Source organism: Nomascus leucogenys, chromosome 19, assembly GCF_006542625.1.
Source record: "Nomascus leucogenys isolate Asia chromosome 19, Asia_NLE_v1, whole genome shotgun sequence".
Taxonomy (NCBI): Eukaryota; Metazoa; Chordata; class Mammalia; order Primates; family Hylobatidae; genus Nomascus; species Nomascus leucogenys.
Genome location: NC_044399.1, coordinates 24330963 through 24346256, shown reverse-complemented (window position 1 = coordinate 24346256; position 15294 = coordinate 24330963). Strand labels below are relative to the sequence as shown.

The window sequence follows — 15294 nt, the reverse complement described above, 5'->3', positions numbered from 1 at the left end:
TGGTTCCCAGTTCTACGGTACCCTCGTCCTCACAGCTGGGGCTGTTAGAGGAACTAGAGAAGCTGTTTTAAAATTTATTTAAAGTAGCGGCCGGGCACAGTGGCTCACGCCTGTAATCCCGGCACTTTGGGAGGCTGAGGCGGGTGGATCATCTGAGGTCAGGAGTTTGAGACCAGCCTGGGCAACATATAGTGAAACCCCATCTCTACTAAAAAATACAAAAATTAACTAGACGTGGTGGTGCACACCTGTCATCCCAGCTACTCGGGAAACTGAGACAGGAGAATCACTTGAACCCGGGAGGTGGAGGTTGCAGTGAGCTGAGATTGTGCCACTCTACTCCAGCCTGGGCGACAGAGCAAGACTCCGTCTCTCAAAAAAAAAAAAAAAAAGTAGCGATGAGCTATTTTTAAATTATTCAGAGTTGGGATAATCTACAGCCGGGCATGGTGGCATGTGCCTGTGGTCCCAGATACCTGGTGTTCGAGGCCGCAGTGTGCTTCGATTGTACCTAATCATGCTTGTTTATTGCCACTGCACTCCAGCCTGGGAAACATAGCAAGACCCAGACTCTTTTTTTTTTAAACTGGTATAATCTGAGTCCAAAAAGCTGAGTGCACATGTCGTGCGTGGAAGATAGATGCATTTCTCCAGCACATCATCCAGTGAGTCGGACATGCTTTGAGCACTTTGTCCACGCCTCTTTTTAGGAGCTGTATAGCCAGACGTATGATGAGATTGGGGTCATGTTTGCCTCCCTGCCCAACTTTGCTGACTTCTACACAGAGGAGAGCATCAACAATGGTGGTATTGAGTGTCTGCGTTTCCTCAATGAAATCATCTCGGATTTTGACTCTGTGAGTGCCCATCCCACCCTGCACTCTGGCCATGAAGCCGGCCCATTCCACATCACATCCTGTGATCGGCTGCAGAGGCCAGAGAAACTGGCTCCATTTTCCCAGATAAGCCCCTTCCGCAATACACGGACTTCTGCAGCCACCTGGAACTGCTGGGCCGGGGAAGGGGAGGTGAGGTGGGAACCCGGGAGATCACCCACAGGGTCACAGGATCTAAGGACTGGCCAAGCAACATCTCGAGCCCTCTCTGTCCTGGGACCCTCTCCTCAAATTCAGAGCCGGTCAGCATTGATTGGGTGACCTGTATACCAGGAAGAATGCTTTTACGCACGCGCGCAGCCCCCCTAGGAGACTGGCGATTTTATGTCAGTGTTGAGGTTGTGGGAACTGAGGCCCAGAAAGTTAGGAAGTTCTCCCAGGATCGTGTGGCAGATAAGCGGTAGACTTAAGTAACAACTTTGATAGGAAAGTGTCTCTTGGGTTTAGTGGGGTCCTTGTAAACAGGTACATCTGTCACTGGGTTGGGTCATTCATCTCCCTTGACTGCTGACAATTCTTTCCTGAATCCTGGCCTCAGCTCCTGGACAATCCCAAGTTCCGGGTGATCACCAAGATCAAAACCATTGGCAGCACGTATATGGCGGCTTCAGGAGTCACCCCTGATGTCAACACCAATGGCTTTGCCAGCTCCAACAAGGTAGCTAACCCTAGTAGCCAGAGAGGAGACGAGGCTCTGCCCCCAGGCAAGAGATTGGCAGCCCAGACCTAGCATGTGGGAAACAAGAACTGCTGTGCAAAGGGGTCCCAGACACACACCACCAGCACCACGTAAATACAAATCAGAAACAGGGTTTATTGAGAAAGTTCGGCAAGCAGAGAAATAGAACAGACACACAACCCCCTGCTGTTCACAGCTCAGGCCTAAGATGGTTGTGTTCTGTGGCCAGGCCCCCTAAGGCTCTGTGCTTTCATAGGAACTGGAGAGCAATTGTTAACAAGGGAAACTTAAAGAGTGGCCTTCAGAACTCTGGCTGACGGCAGCCTGTTCTTTTGTTAAGCTAATTTAGACCTGTGTTCAGCTACCAGGAGAGAGAATGAGGTGTAGGGGCCCTGGTCCCAAGCTCTGGTCTTAAAACATCATCATCCTGCTTTACCTCTACAACCATCCCATGGCCCTCACTCACTATTATATGGATGAGGTTAAAGAAACACGTCCAAGGTGGTTCGTCCCCCTCCAGTGCTTATCACCTAGTTGAGGGATCCAAACAAGGACAACTTGACAAAACCTAAGGACCAGGCCCAGCCAAGGTGAAGGGGCCCACCTCGTGGTCAGACTCACGGGTCCGTCTCCTCTACTCCGTTGCCCAGTCTTTGCCTAGACCTGCTACGTGAACTTTGTCACAGTGGCAAGTCAGAGCCTAGCGTGGCTGCGACTCCTTTGTGGGAGGGAGGGAGTAAGGCCTTGAACATCTAGGTGTAGGGAATCCACCCCCAGAACACTGCCAGGGAAGGCAGCAGAGCAGGCTGCTGCGGTGAGTGGCCCCTGACACTTTCTCCACGGTCCCCTGGCACAGGAAGACAAGTCCGAGAGAGAGCGCTGGCAGCACCTGGCTGACCTGGCCGACTTCGCGCTGGCCATGAAGGATACGCTCACCAACATCAACAACCAGTCCTTCAATAACTTCATGCTGCGCATAGGTGAGTGCCCCCAGCTGGCCTGCTCTGTGGCAGGCTCCCTTCCCACACAGGGGCCCGGCCCACCAGCAGGAGAGACAGGAGGCTCAGGATGACTGTGGCATTCAGGTGGGAGGGTTCATGCACTCACAGGGCAAGGGGACCTGAAAGACCTTTAGTCCAGACGACTCTAGATGACTAAACCAAAAACCCAGCTGATGTGATGGTCAGGCTATACTGTGCCTGCTGTTACAACAGAAGCCTGGCCTGCTTGGCTGAGAAGTGAGTTTGTGATCCGTTTCCAGAGGGGTTACTGTGCCTGCTGAGGGCATGGCTTTCCAGACCTGCCTGCTCTTTGAAAGGAGTTAAGATCACCTGCTACTTCTACTGAGGGGGTCTCATTCCTGAGTGAGGTCCCAGGAGACTTGGAATACCAGGTGTGTTAGAAGCTGGCTACTACCATGCCGAGTAAATCTGCATATGGTGGGGGGGTGGTGGCTGACACTTGCCAAGCACACAGATAAACAGGAGACGTGATTTCCACCCTCCAGTAGCATACAGCCAAGTTGAACGAGGACAACGATGTGTTACATAATTAGGAGCTTTGTGGTACAGGTCTGGAGAGGGGTTGGCTTCTGAGGCCTATAACAAGGTTTGGCCTGTGGCTGTGCTGAAAGGAACTTTATGCCTCCCATCCTAGGCATGAACAAAGGCGGGGTTCTGGCTGGGGTCATTGGAGCCCGGAAACCACACTACGACATCTGGGGCAATACAGTCAATGTAGCCAGCAGGATGGAGTCCACGGGGGTCATGGGCAACATTCAGGTATGTCCAGCGGCAGAGCTGGCATGTGCTCAGACTCGGGGCACGCGAACAAAACCGGAACAGTGCTTTCCCACGTGCGCCTGTCTCCCACCCCGGCCCCGAACAGTAAGTAAGTCCACAGGCAGGGGCATGGGGTGAGTGGAAAGGAGTCTCTGCAATAGCTAGCCTCAGCACAGGAAGAAACACTTCCACCCATCCACAAAATCTGGGCTGAAGTTCTGGATGCGTATGGCCTGCCTCTGGGTATGAACCTTCTGATACCTTGTGATGTCTCAGCGGGGTCTGGCAGAAACGCTCCACAAAAGGGGCCAAGGGACAGAAGAGCAGGCAGTGGCAGTTTCCAAGCAACAGTGCTGCCACCCAGGTGACCATGGCCATCCTAGAAGGAAAGTCTCTGGACGAGAGGAGGCCCCCAGCCAGTCACTCCAGGGCTCTCCACCTGCTGCTCGCTGCCAGTGGAAGGGCGGGCTTGGCCCTGGGAGGTTTGGGGAGGGCCCTGCACTGCTTGGGACCCGTAGATCAGTGCTCGGCTCCAACCACCCAAAGCCCCTACCCGCCCTCAGTCTAGGCTCCCCCTCTAATGCCACGTTCTTGCTCCCCCTCCCTCTACAGGTGGTAGAAGAAACCCAAGTCATCCTCCGAGAGTACGGCTTCCGCTTTGTGAGGCGAGGCCCCATCTTTGTGAAGGGGAAGGGGGAGCTGCTGACCTTCTTCTTGAAGGGGCGGGATAAACCAGCCGCCTTCCCCAATGGCCCCTCTGTCACACTGCCCCACCAGGTGGCAGACAACTCCTGAATGGCCTCGAGCCTGCAACAGTCCAAACCGGAAGGGAGAATTTATTTTCTGAAACCGCAGTCAGTCCTGACCTTCCTGGATTGAAGTGCACACTCATGGACTTTAGGTTTAGAAATCTCCTCAGCCTTCATTTGTTCGTGGCTGTGTGAACTCTGAGGGTGGCCCTGCTATTCCTACGTGTGCCTGTAGCATCCCCAGCATAGGGGTCTTAGGCATAGGGCTGAACAGTCCTTCCAGAGCCCTCCTTCCAATCCCTGCCGTCCTTGCCCCTGAGGGGCCCTGACCACTGTGAGCAGGAGGGTGGCAGAGCTGGGATAAAGCTGCCTTTGCCGCTGGGCTCTCCGGGACTGTGGAGGGAGCACAGGCGGGGAAGCTCCGCTTCAGACAGGGTGTGGTGGGGCGGGACGTGGCTGGCAAATGTTTTGCTCCCATTCTAAAGGGGAGGTCTCCATGTGGTCCGAGTGAGGTGAGACGGCCCTCGTCCTGGTGTTCCTGATCATCTTGAAAGGTTCTTCTGGAACTCCTGTCCCCTTAGTCATGAGAGCAGAAAGTGCAATATTTCCTTTCACCTGGCAGGGGAGGGGAGATTTATTTCTGAAAGAAAAATATATAAACAGATCTTCTACATTTATATTTTTAATCTTCTGTTAAATACACTTTCCAATATTGCCTTGCCTTTTGAGCTCTTGCTACAGTCGCCTTTGCTACTGCTTTAAAAGAGAATTTACAGGTATTGATAAAGAACAAGACTGTTTTATTAAAAGCTTTATTCAACTTGAAAGTGACTGTGGAAATTCTGTTAATATCACTTATTTGAGGAGTGCTGGTACTTTGCTGACTCATGCTACTGGCCCCCACCACAGGCCTGGAAGGCAAGAGCTTGAAGGTCTCATCATAGCTCGCTGTACCCCGGAACTCCTGCTGCCTGGCCCTGTCTCTTTGATTCTTAAACTGCTTTCTTCTAAAGAGTACTCCAAGCTGCACTGTTCCCGAAGCTCTCCCACATGGAGGTTACTTCATGACCATGAGGTCTAGGACGTGGCCATTGCAGGGTTAAGTCTGAACATGGCCTTGAGCCAGTCATGACTCCTGCCTCCTATCTATCTATCTATCTATCTATCTATCTGTGCCTGGGCAAGGGAGCGCTAGGGATGGAAACAGGAGAACCTGGTCAGCCAGACACAGGTTTTCATATCTGTGACCCACACACCAAGGAACCAGAGGTGCCAGCAGATGAGAGGCCCATGGTTACGGCAAATCAGGACACTAACCGGAGAGCCTGCAGGAGAGGGAAGACCTGGGGGGCGCCTGAGTCCCCCTGAGTTTATGGGCAGATTTCTAACTGTGCTTTTTCAGAGGGGACTTCTTAGTACATTCAGAGCTCTACTAAACTGTTTTAGGAAACAAAATATGAGACACATTGAACCCTGATTATTTTATCCTACTGCTTTCTCACACCATATTTATAAAGCAGTGGCCTAGAATACACTGTGCCTAACCAAACACTGAAGAAATTCCTTTTCAAAAGTTTCAAACAGGAAAATGAGGAAAAATTACTTAAAGCTTCCATAAAAGCTAGAAATACTTTCCTTTAAAAAAAAAAAAAATTGGGTCTTATTATCTTCATTAGTGAATGTGGGTTATTTTTCCATTTATTTAGATCAGTGTTTCTCAACAGAATCAAGCTATTGCAGTTTGAGTGGAGTGCCACATTTCTGAGAGCCCCTTCTGAAAATTTTAGGATTTTTGGCGTCTCTATTCCTGGCATTAAATTAGTAGCAGTTACTGTGACAACTTAATTGCCTGGTCTTTCCCAGAACTTAATGCCCTCAATAATTTGATATTTTTCCATAAGTACTTCTTGAGTGATACACCTTTTTCAAAAAATGGCTTTTATTGCCCCACAAATGATTTTCAACTAAAATGTATGATCAACTAATACCTTTAAAAAACATCTTGAGCATTTTAAGAAGTGACCAGGCAATCATGGGAATTGTTTAAAAATGCCAGGGTCTATACTCAAACCTGCTCTTCCATCCAGATGAAAAGGTAGGTGTCTGTTTTCATCAGAAGGGTGGGCCCCACCCACCTGGTACTGTCTTCAGTACTGGTTACTTACCTCTGATGTGCTCCCAGTGCAGTGAAAACCATCTATTAGGAAACTAGACTCATATCCAACTTTTCTCCTTTTCTTGCAAATGAGGCAAACACTTGATGCAAGGGCTTCGTACGGAACAGAGTTTCATGAGATGCTCGTTGCCCCTCCCATGAAGTGGATAATGCTTCCACTCCTAGAAAGAAAGATTCCATCAATCTCATTCAGTGCAGCCGGGGGAATCGGAACCTGAATCCCTGATATTCAATCTCATTCAGTGCAGCTGGGGGAATCGGAACCTGGATCACTGATATTCTGGACCCAGTGGACCCATACAGCTTTTTTTTTGGTCTGGATTATTGGGGCCAATGCCATCTGGAGACTGGGGACTTGAATCTGACTGCAGAGAGAAATCAAAGACCGATGGTGTGAAATCTGGGGCAGCTTCAAAATTTCTGCCTCCTAAAAACATTAGCCGGGCGTGGTGGCAGGCGCCTGTAGTCCCAGCCACTTGGAGAGGCTGAGGCAGGAGAATGGCGTGAACCCGGGAGGCGGAGCTTGCAGTGAGCCGAGATCACACCACTGCACTCCAGCCTGGGCAACAGAGCAAGACTCCGTCTCAAAAAAAAAAAAAAAAAAAAAAAAAAAAATTTCACCCAATTTTTCATTATTGCCATGTCACATTTAAGTGAAACAGGTTCACCAAAAAATCTCTCTCTCAGCTAGTCTGGAAGAATTTCCATTTAGAGACTGCTCCATAGGGAGGAGTAAGTGTGTGCTTGTGCTGACGTGTCATGTCCATTTGTCTTCACAGTGAAATGAGTCTTCTGGCTCCATCCACCATAACTGACCCATGACTCAGCCTTATCATTAGGTGTCTTTCCTGAAGCAGGGCCCCAGTGAAAACAAATCATAGGCTGCAAGAACACTGGCAGAGGTGGGTGGGCAAAGGAGGAGGGAAAATGGGGACAATCATGTTTGCCATTTACAAAGACGAAGGAAAAGATTGGTAGAAACAAGAATGTTCTATCTTACTGGTCTGAGTAATGTATAGTATATAAACAGAGAAAGTGTCTCAAGAGGTCTACTTCATAGATTCTACCTATTTTCCCTGTTTCACTCAAGTAAACTGGGATACAAGGATTTCTGCACTGAGGCACCCTTCTTACCTTGACATGTCACGGTGACGTCAGTGGGAAGAGTTGCTGTGAGGTCCTTATACAGCAATCTAGCACAGAACGGGAAGGACTGACCCCCTGGATCCAGTTTGTAAGTAAATGACAGCAAGTTACACAGTGGGTTTCTCTGCAGGGGCCCAGTCAGGAGGGCTGCAAAGTCACTCTAAGAGGGGTGAGGAACAAAACGAAGTAGAGGATGACTGCAGTTCCAAAGGTGGTGTTTACTGACCCTTCAATTATGTCAACCAAAAAGAGGCCCATCAATTACATTTCAGAGAAATAAATGAGGGATAGAAAAAGCTCTGAAAAGAGGACTAATGAAAAAGATGTGTAAGATAACTAAGAGTCAGTGGCAGCCTGGAAAGGCCTACAGGCCTAAATGACCAGGGGTACAGCTTCGCAAGAGACTGTTTCTGTAAAAACTTCACTGACGTTACATGGCTAAGATGCTTCATGACTGAATCCACATTTCAATTTAAGTTAAACCTACAACTGAGAGCTTCAGAGTTACTCCAAATCCACAGAGGGGGAAATGCTAAGCTTGTAGGAGGCACTGACAGCCTATTTGCATTAATTTCCTATCTACTTTTTTCACCCAACCTTAGCTCAACTGCAACCCAAAAAGGTAGGCTAGAGTTTAGGGGAAGATGGACAGCATTCTTCCATGGCACTGCAGAAACCCTTCTTCTCTAATGAGATCTATACCAAGGTTCAGCAAGGCACTTGGTATGGTACGTAGTAGGCACGCCATAAATCCTTGATGGATCAAAAGTATAGCAACTGCACTCTGTACAATCTTATGATAAAAGCTTGAAGACCACCATTCAGGGGTGCATAATCCTTTAACCAGTACCCAAGCTTCAATGCCATCCAGAGTTTCAAAAGAAAAGAGGGTGGGATGGTGCTTTTATATAAGTAAGAAACAAGCATAGGAAAGGGAATGGTCAAACTTCTAACTCAGTTAGGAAACACTGAAAATGCAAAAAACATCCCCCTTTTCCCCTTTTAAGTTGATCTTGGGCCCACAGATGAGGCATATAACATCCTAGAAGGATACCTGAAGCCGGTCGGCCTGGTACTTCCTCCCAGAGTAAGCATTCAGGTATTCGCAGAGACTGAACAGGAAGTGCTGGATGTTGGTCTGTAAATATTTTGCAGCTATCTCTTCCAGAGGAATGAAGACTGGGACTGAATGGTGATGTATCCGGAGTGGTTTCTGTATGACAAGGTCCACAAAATAGGAATCCAGTAGGTTCCCCTCAAAAGCAGTACTGATGCAGACACAAACTCCTCGGCTGGTCAGTTTACCACTGAGGCCTGAGACAAACAAGAAGATACCTCAAAAGACAGCAGGCCAAGGTGATGTCTTATTCATCTGTGCCTCCAGTAGCTTCCACAGTGCCTAGAATATGTACACTTTGTGCACAAATATTTGTTCAATGAGTATCATAGGCTCATTCTTCCCCTTGGCTCTGGCTCACTTTGAGACTGAGTTGTTAAAACCATGGAAGAATGGTAAAAATGAAAAAACATCCTAAATGTCTAAATGTCAAACTATTGAGAAATTTTTCTTTTCTTTTTTTTTTTTCTTTTTTTTTTGAGATAGGGTTTCACTCTGTCACCCAGGCTGGAGTACAGTGGCACGATCTCAGCTCACTGCAACCTCAACTTCCTGGGCTTAAGCGATCCTCCCATCTCAGCCTCCCGAATAGCTGGAATCACAAGCGCATGCCACCTCACCTGGCTCATTTTTAAATTTTTAGTAGAAATGAGGTCTTGCTATGTTGCCCAGGCTGGTCTCCAACTCCTGGACTCAAGTAATCCTGCCTCAGCCTCCCAAAGTGATGGAATTACAGGCGTGAGCAAGGCCAAAAATTTAATTTATAGCTATTCTTTTTTTCTGAGTGTGAAATAATTTGTCATAGTCCCCAGTTCTTCCCACAATTATCTTGTGGCATAGATGGGAGAATAAATCCCTATTTATGTTGAGACTTGAAAAGTTCAAACTATTTCATTAGTAGCATAAAACAAGCCAGCAGTAAAGGCAGTTCTAGTACAGGGTCTGGCACATGACGAACTGTTAAAATGAATGGAATAAGCCAGCCACCAACTCAGCTGCTGTACAAAGGGGCCAGTCAATCTGGTAGGTGAAGATAGGCCTACAAATAGCACGTCAGCTGTGTGTGTGTGTGTGTGTGAGATAGGGGCAAAGGGTGTAAAATACTTATAAATTTCATAATAAATTATGAAATAAGTCCAGGACTGATAACACATCTAGCAAACTTACTCACTAGAGGCAGACCCAGACTAAATTAGGTTAAAAAAAAACAAAACCTGTAAGATGATACGCCTGCAGAATGGCTTTCACATTTTCCAGTTTCTCTTCCAATGCTTCTTGCTCATTGATCTCCACTGTTTGGTTGGGTTCTACATTGGCAATACATGCTTTCACCTGCAAGATATGCAGCAAATCAATCGAGGTACAAAGGGGTACACCACAACGTCCCCGCCCTCACCCAACTGGATGAAAGCTAAATGCAGGGCACACGATATAATACATCAAGAAATGCTACAGTGGCCAGTCAGTTATTGCTATGAATTCACTGCAGAGGAAGAATCTCATGGGTCACAATGCCAGGAATCAGAAGTGGAGATTGTACAGGTCTGAAGAACAATTCGATTTTGATGGGAATGGAGAGGACTAAGAGAGTAGCAAGAAAAGGTTGTGTGGAAAGTCTAGGCTAAGCACAGGGTGGACAAAACAGGTGGCTGTGAAGAGGCAAGGCTGTGTAAGTTGGGCTTGGACAGTGTGGGGTTTCAGAGCTCCAAGGCTTACACTGCTAGCTATGGCCCAGCAGAAGGTACCAGGCTGACCCGCCCTCTGGGAACAACTATGCAAGCTGGATAAAATATCAAAAAGAAATAAGCGAAGAGAGCAAATGGTTTGAAGGCATTCCAAAAGGATCCAAATAGCCAGTACTGGAGAGTACTGACAAATGCTCTGAAGTCAGCTGGCTTCCCTGCAGCCTCTGGCCTCAGAGCATTTCCTTATTCACATGAAGGCACACTGGGCCACATAGAAAGGCGTAAACTAGACTCTGCAGCAGTCTCATCCGGAACAAACACTGGACATTAATGGTATCAAAGCAGACTTTCTACGGGCCAAGATCCCACAGAAAAGGGAACTCAACGTTCTGCTCGCAATCTGCCCTCCTGGCATTTGCTAATTCCTGAACTGCACAGGTGTGACTAGGGACTCTGAAACCAAACGGAAAGAAGCTGCTAAAGGGGAAAAAGCCAAGCAGAGATTTTGCTAAAACAAAATGTGGATTTCAGGGCCTGCCAGGGAAGAGGAGCCTTAACAAACCCATCTCCAACACACTCCCAAACTTTCAGTTGAAGGTCCTAAAAAAAGCTACGCCCTAGGAATAAGGGACACCGGAAATAGACCACCTCAACTGAATAAGGTGATGTGCCCATACACTATCTACTTGCCAGAAAAAGACTAAAATTTCCTCTGGAAGAAGATAACATACTCAGAACCCATATATTTTTCTTTTCTTCTTTCTTTTTTCCAGACAGAGTTTTGCTCTTGTTACCCAGGCTGGAGTGCAATGGCACGATCTCAGCTCACTGCAATCTCTGCCTCCTGGGTTCAAGTGATTCTCCTGCCTCAGCCTCCTGAGTAGCTGGGATTACAGGTGTGTGCCACCACACCTGGCTAATTTTTGTATTTTCAGTAGAGACGGGGTTTCACCATATTGGCCAGGCTGGTCTCGAACTCCTGACCTTAGATGATGCACCCGCCTTGGCCTCCCAAAGTGCTGGGATTACAGGTGTGAGCCACTGTGCCTGGCCTCCATATATTTTTCCATACACAATACTCATCATTGAATTAAAAAAAAAAAAAAAAACTACAGGCATACCAGGAAAGAGAAACAGATGACTGAAAGCCAAGAGGAAAAAGAAGACAACAGAATGATGCCAGGGGATTCAGCTATTTGAATGATGGGGCATGGCCATTAAAACAGGCTAAAAGATGGAAACTCAGACCAAAGAGCTGGAATCTATAAAGAAAAGAACCAGATGGAAATCTTAGAACCAAAAAAAAATACAGTAACTCAAATTAGAATTTTAATAGATTTAAAAGCCAACTAGACAAATAAGATCTTAGGTGGAGTAGAAAATAGGGCATATTTTCATATCCAGATTAAAGTACAGAGAAAAAAATAAGATTAGAAAATTAGTAAGACATAGGTCACAGAAAAAACAAAAAAACACAAAACACCCATACACGGGAGCCCCAGAAATAGAGAAAAAATGAGAAGATGCACTATTTAAAGAGATATTGGCCAATGTTGTAAAAGAGATGAAAAACATCAATTAAAGAAGCTTTACAAGCACCAAGCAGGATAAAAAAAATCATGCTTAGCCACACTGATCTAAAGTTGCTAAAAACCAAAGACAAAGAGAATCTTAAGCCCGAAGAGAAAGACATATTATATTCACAAACATAAGATTAACACCTGACTAATAAGGCCAACACTTCACACCTGACAAGATACTATGGCCCTAGAAGACAACAGAATGATATAAAGTTTGAAAGAAAATAAATTCTAATATCTAATTATATACTCAACAAATATACTCTTAAAAAATAAAAAACATAGTGAAATAAAGATGTCTTCAGACAAACAAATATAGAGATTTTACTGCCAGCAATACCAAAAGAAGTACCAAAAGGAGCTACTTAACTGAAAGAAAATAATTGCATGTGTGGCATTGAAGAAAATGTGGAAATGAAGAGCACTGAAAAGGGTAAATACGTGTCTAACGCTAAAGGAATGTTGACTATACGTGACAAATAAGACAATAAAATACTATGGTAGATTGAGATCCAAATAGATCAGTAATCACATTAAAAGTTCATGGACTTGCCAGGCATGGTGGCTCATGCCTGTAATTCCAGCACTTTGGGAGGCCAAAGCAGGCGGATCATGAGGTCAGGAGCTCGAGACCAGACTGGCCAACATGGTGAAACCCCGTCTCTACTAAAAATACAAAAAATTGGCCAGGCGTGGTGGTGGGTGCCTGTAGTCCCAGCTACTTGGGAGGCTGAGGCAGGAGAATGGCATGAACCCAGGAGGCAGAGCTTGCAGTGAGCCGAGACCGCACCACTGCACTCCAGCCTGGGCGACAGAGCGAGACTCCGTCTCAAAAAAACAAAAAACAAAAAATTAGTTGGGTGTGGTGGCGGGCACCTGTAATCCCAGCTACTCAGGAGGCTGAGGCAGGAGAATCGCTTGAACTGGGAAGCAGAGGTTGCAGTGAGCTGAGATAGTGCCGCTGCACTCCAGCCTGGGTGACAGAGCGAGGCTCCGTCTCAAAAAAAAAAAAAAAAAAAAGTTCATGGACTAAATACTCCAATTAAAAGATAAACATTGGCCAGGCATAGTGGCTCACACCTATAATCCCAGCACTTTGGCAGGCCAGGACCGGCAGATCACTTGAGGCCAGGAGTTCAAGACCAGCCTGGCCAACATGGTGAAACCCGTCTCTACTAAAAATACAAAAATTAGCCAAGCATGGTGGTGCACGTCTGTAGTCCCACCTACTTGGGAGGCTGAGGCATGAGAATCACTTGAAGCCAGGAGGCAGAAATTGTAGTGAGCTGAGATCTCGCCACTGCACTCCAGCCTGGGTGACAGAATGAGACTCTGTCTCAAAAAAATAGCAATAATAAATAATAATAATAGACAACAATTGTCAAGAGGGATTAAAAATATCTAACTATATGCTACTTACAAGAAGAATACCTTAAACGTAAGGTCACTTAAAGATTGGAAGCAGAAAGACAGAAAAACTTTACCCTGCAGGCCAGGCGTGGTGGCTCACACCTGTAATCCCAGCACTTTGGGAGGCCAAGGCGGGCAGATCACCTGAGGTCAGGAGTTCGAGACCAGCCTGGCCAACGTGGTGAAACCCCATCTCTACTAAAAATACAAAAATTAGCTGAGCGTGATGGCAAGCACCTCTAGTCCCAGTTACTTGGGAGGCTGAGGCAGGAGAATCGCTTGAACCCGGGAGGCAGAGGTTCCAGTGAGCCGAGATGGCACCACTGTACTCCAGCCAGGGTGACAAGAGCAAAACTCCATCTCAAAAAAAAAAAAAAAATACCTTACCCTGCAAACGTTAACCAAAAGTTACTATTGTACTAGGATTCATCAAAGTAAATTTTTTTTTTAATTTTTAATTTTGTTTTAAAGATAGGGGGCTCTCACTATGTTGCCCAGGCTGATCTCAAACTCCTAGGCTCAAAAGATCCTTTCACCCTAGTCTCACAAAGGGCTGGGATTACAGGCGTGAGCCACCGCACCCGGCCAATATCAAAATAGATTTTAAGGCAAGAAGTTTAATTAAAAGTTAAAAGGAATATTTCATAATAAAAAGCCAACTAAATCAGGAAGATACAGTAATCTTAAATTTGTTTCTACCCAATATATACAGAAACACAGAATAAAAGGGGAAAAACTCATCTACAATCACAGTGGGAGATTTTAAAAAATCTATTTCAGTAATAAAACAAGTAGACAAGTAAATCAATAAGAATGTAAGTTTTTATTTTTTTGAGACAGGGTTTCACTCTGTTGCCCAGGCTGGAGTGGAGTGACATGATCTTGGCTCACTGCAACCTCCGCCTCCCAGGTTCAAGTGATTCTCCTGCCTCAGCCTCCCAAGTAGCTGGGATTACAGGCATGTGCCACCACACCCAGCTAAGGATCTAAGATATTTAAACAACATGATGAACACACTAGGCCTGTTTGATATATATAGAAAAGCCAACAAATGCAAAATCCACATTTAATGCACATGGAATATTTACAAAAACTGACCACATGCTGAGTCATATTCTCTGACCATATGGAATTAAGCTATAAATTAGTAACTTAAAAAACCAAATACCCAAATTTTTGGAAATTAATTGTACACTTATAAAACAAATTCGTGGGCCAAAGAAGATAACACAATGGAAATTAATAATATTGAATTGAAATGATAATGAAAATATATCAAAACTTGTGGGGTATAAAAGGAAAAAAAATACAAAAAACAAAAACAAAAGAAAAAATACAATAAAAAAAAGAAAAAGAAAAAGAAAAACTTGTGGGACACATTTAAACCTGTGGTTAGAGGGAAAATTTTTAACTTTAAATGTATTTAAGAGAAAAGAAGACTAAAAGATATCAATAAAGTATTCATCTCAAGAAGCTAAAGGAACAACTAAAATTCAGAGTAATGGAAGGAAATAGTAATGAGCAGAAATCAATGAAAATACAAAATAAATGAATGAGAGAAAATCAGCAAAGCCGAAAGTTGGTTCTTTGAAAAAAGGGACAAAAGTGATAAAACACACGAAGACTGATCGAGGAGACGGAAATGGAGTGACAGCAAGCACAAATGACGAATATCAGAATTAAAAATGAGACAACATCACTGATCCATCCTACTCAAGACACTAGGCTGTTTTTTTAAAAATTTCAAACTTTAAATGTGAGAGTTTACATAAAATGAACAAACTGCAAAATGCAACATACCAAAAGTGACCCAAGAAGAAACAGGAAATCTGAACAGCTTATGCTGATCAAAGAAATTGGATCGGAAATTAAAACCTTCGCACAGAGAAGGCCCAAAGAGCTTCACCAGGGAATTCCTTATCAAAATGTAAGAAAAAATAACACCAATTTTATATAAAGTCTTTCAAAGAATAGAAAAAAAAAAAAAAGGAAAATGTCTCTCAACCTGCTTTCTGAGAGCAACATAAAACTTGATGCCAAAACCTGACAAAGTTACTACAAAAAAATCATAGGGC

The 15294-nt window shown here is 45.3% G+C and overlaps 2 protein-coding genes across 3 annotated transcripts in view; one reads left to right on the top strand and one right to left on the bottom strand.

Annotated features, from left to right (window-relative positions):
• Nucleotides 1-4932, top strand: part of ADCY3 (adenylate cyclase 3) — a 101727-nt gene extending 96795 nt beyond the window's left edge. For both annotated transcript variants that reach the window (XM_003270583.3, XM_030799623.1), the window contains exons 18-22: nt 711-857; nt 1435-1554; nt 2432-2555; nt 3232-3356; nt 3969-4932. In XM_003270583.3, coding sequence (XP_003270631.2) covers nt 711-857; nt 1435-1554; nt 2432-2555; nt 3232-3356; nt 3969-4151 — 699 coding nt within the window. In that variant the 3' untranslated portion in view covers nt 4152-4932. The remainder of the gene's footprint in view (nt 1-710; nt 858-1434; nt 1555-2431; nt 2556-3231; nt 3357-3968) is intronic.
• The window catches only part of CENPO (centromere protein O), a 29591-nt gene continuing 15987 nt past the window's right edge, over nt 1691-15294 (bottom strand). The window contains exons 4-8 of the mRNA XM_003270585.4: nt 9759-9876; nt 8482-8741; nt 7416-7587; nt 6271-6442; nt 1691-4745 (exon numbers count right to left, since the gene is read on the bottom strand). Of these exons, the coding sequence (XP_003270633.1) occupies nt 6306-6442; nt 7416-7587; nt 8482-8741; nt 9759-9876 (687 nt within the window). The 3' untranslated portion in view covers nt 1691-4745; nt 6271-6305. The remainder of the gene's footprint in view (nt 4746-6270; nt 6443-7415; nt 7588-8481; nt 8742-9758; nt 9877-15294) is intronic.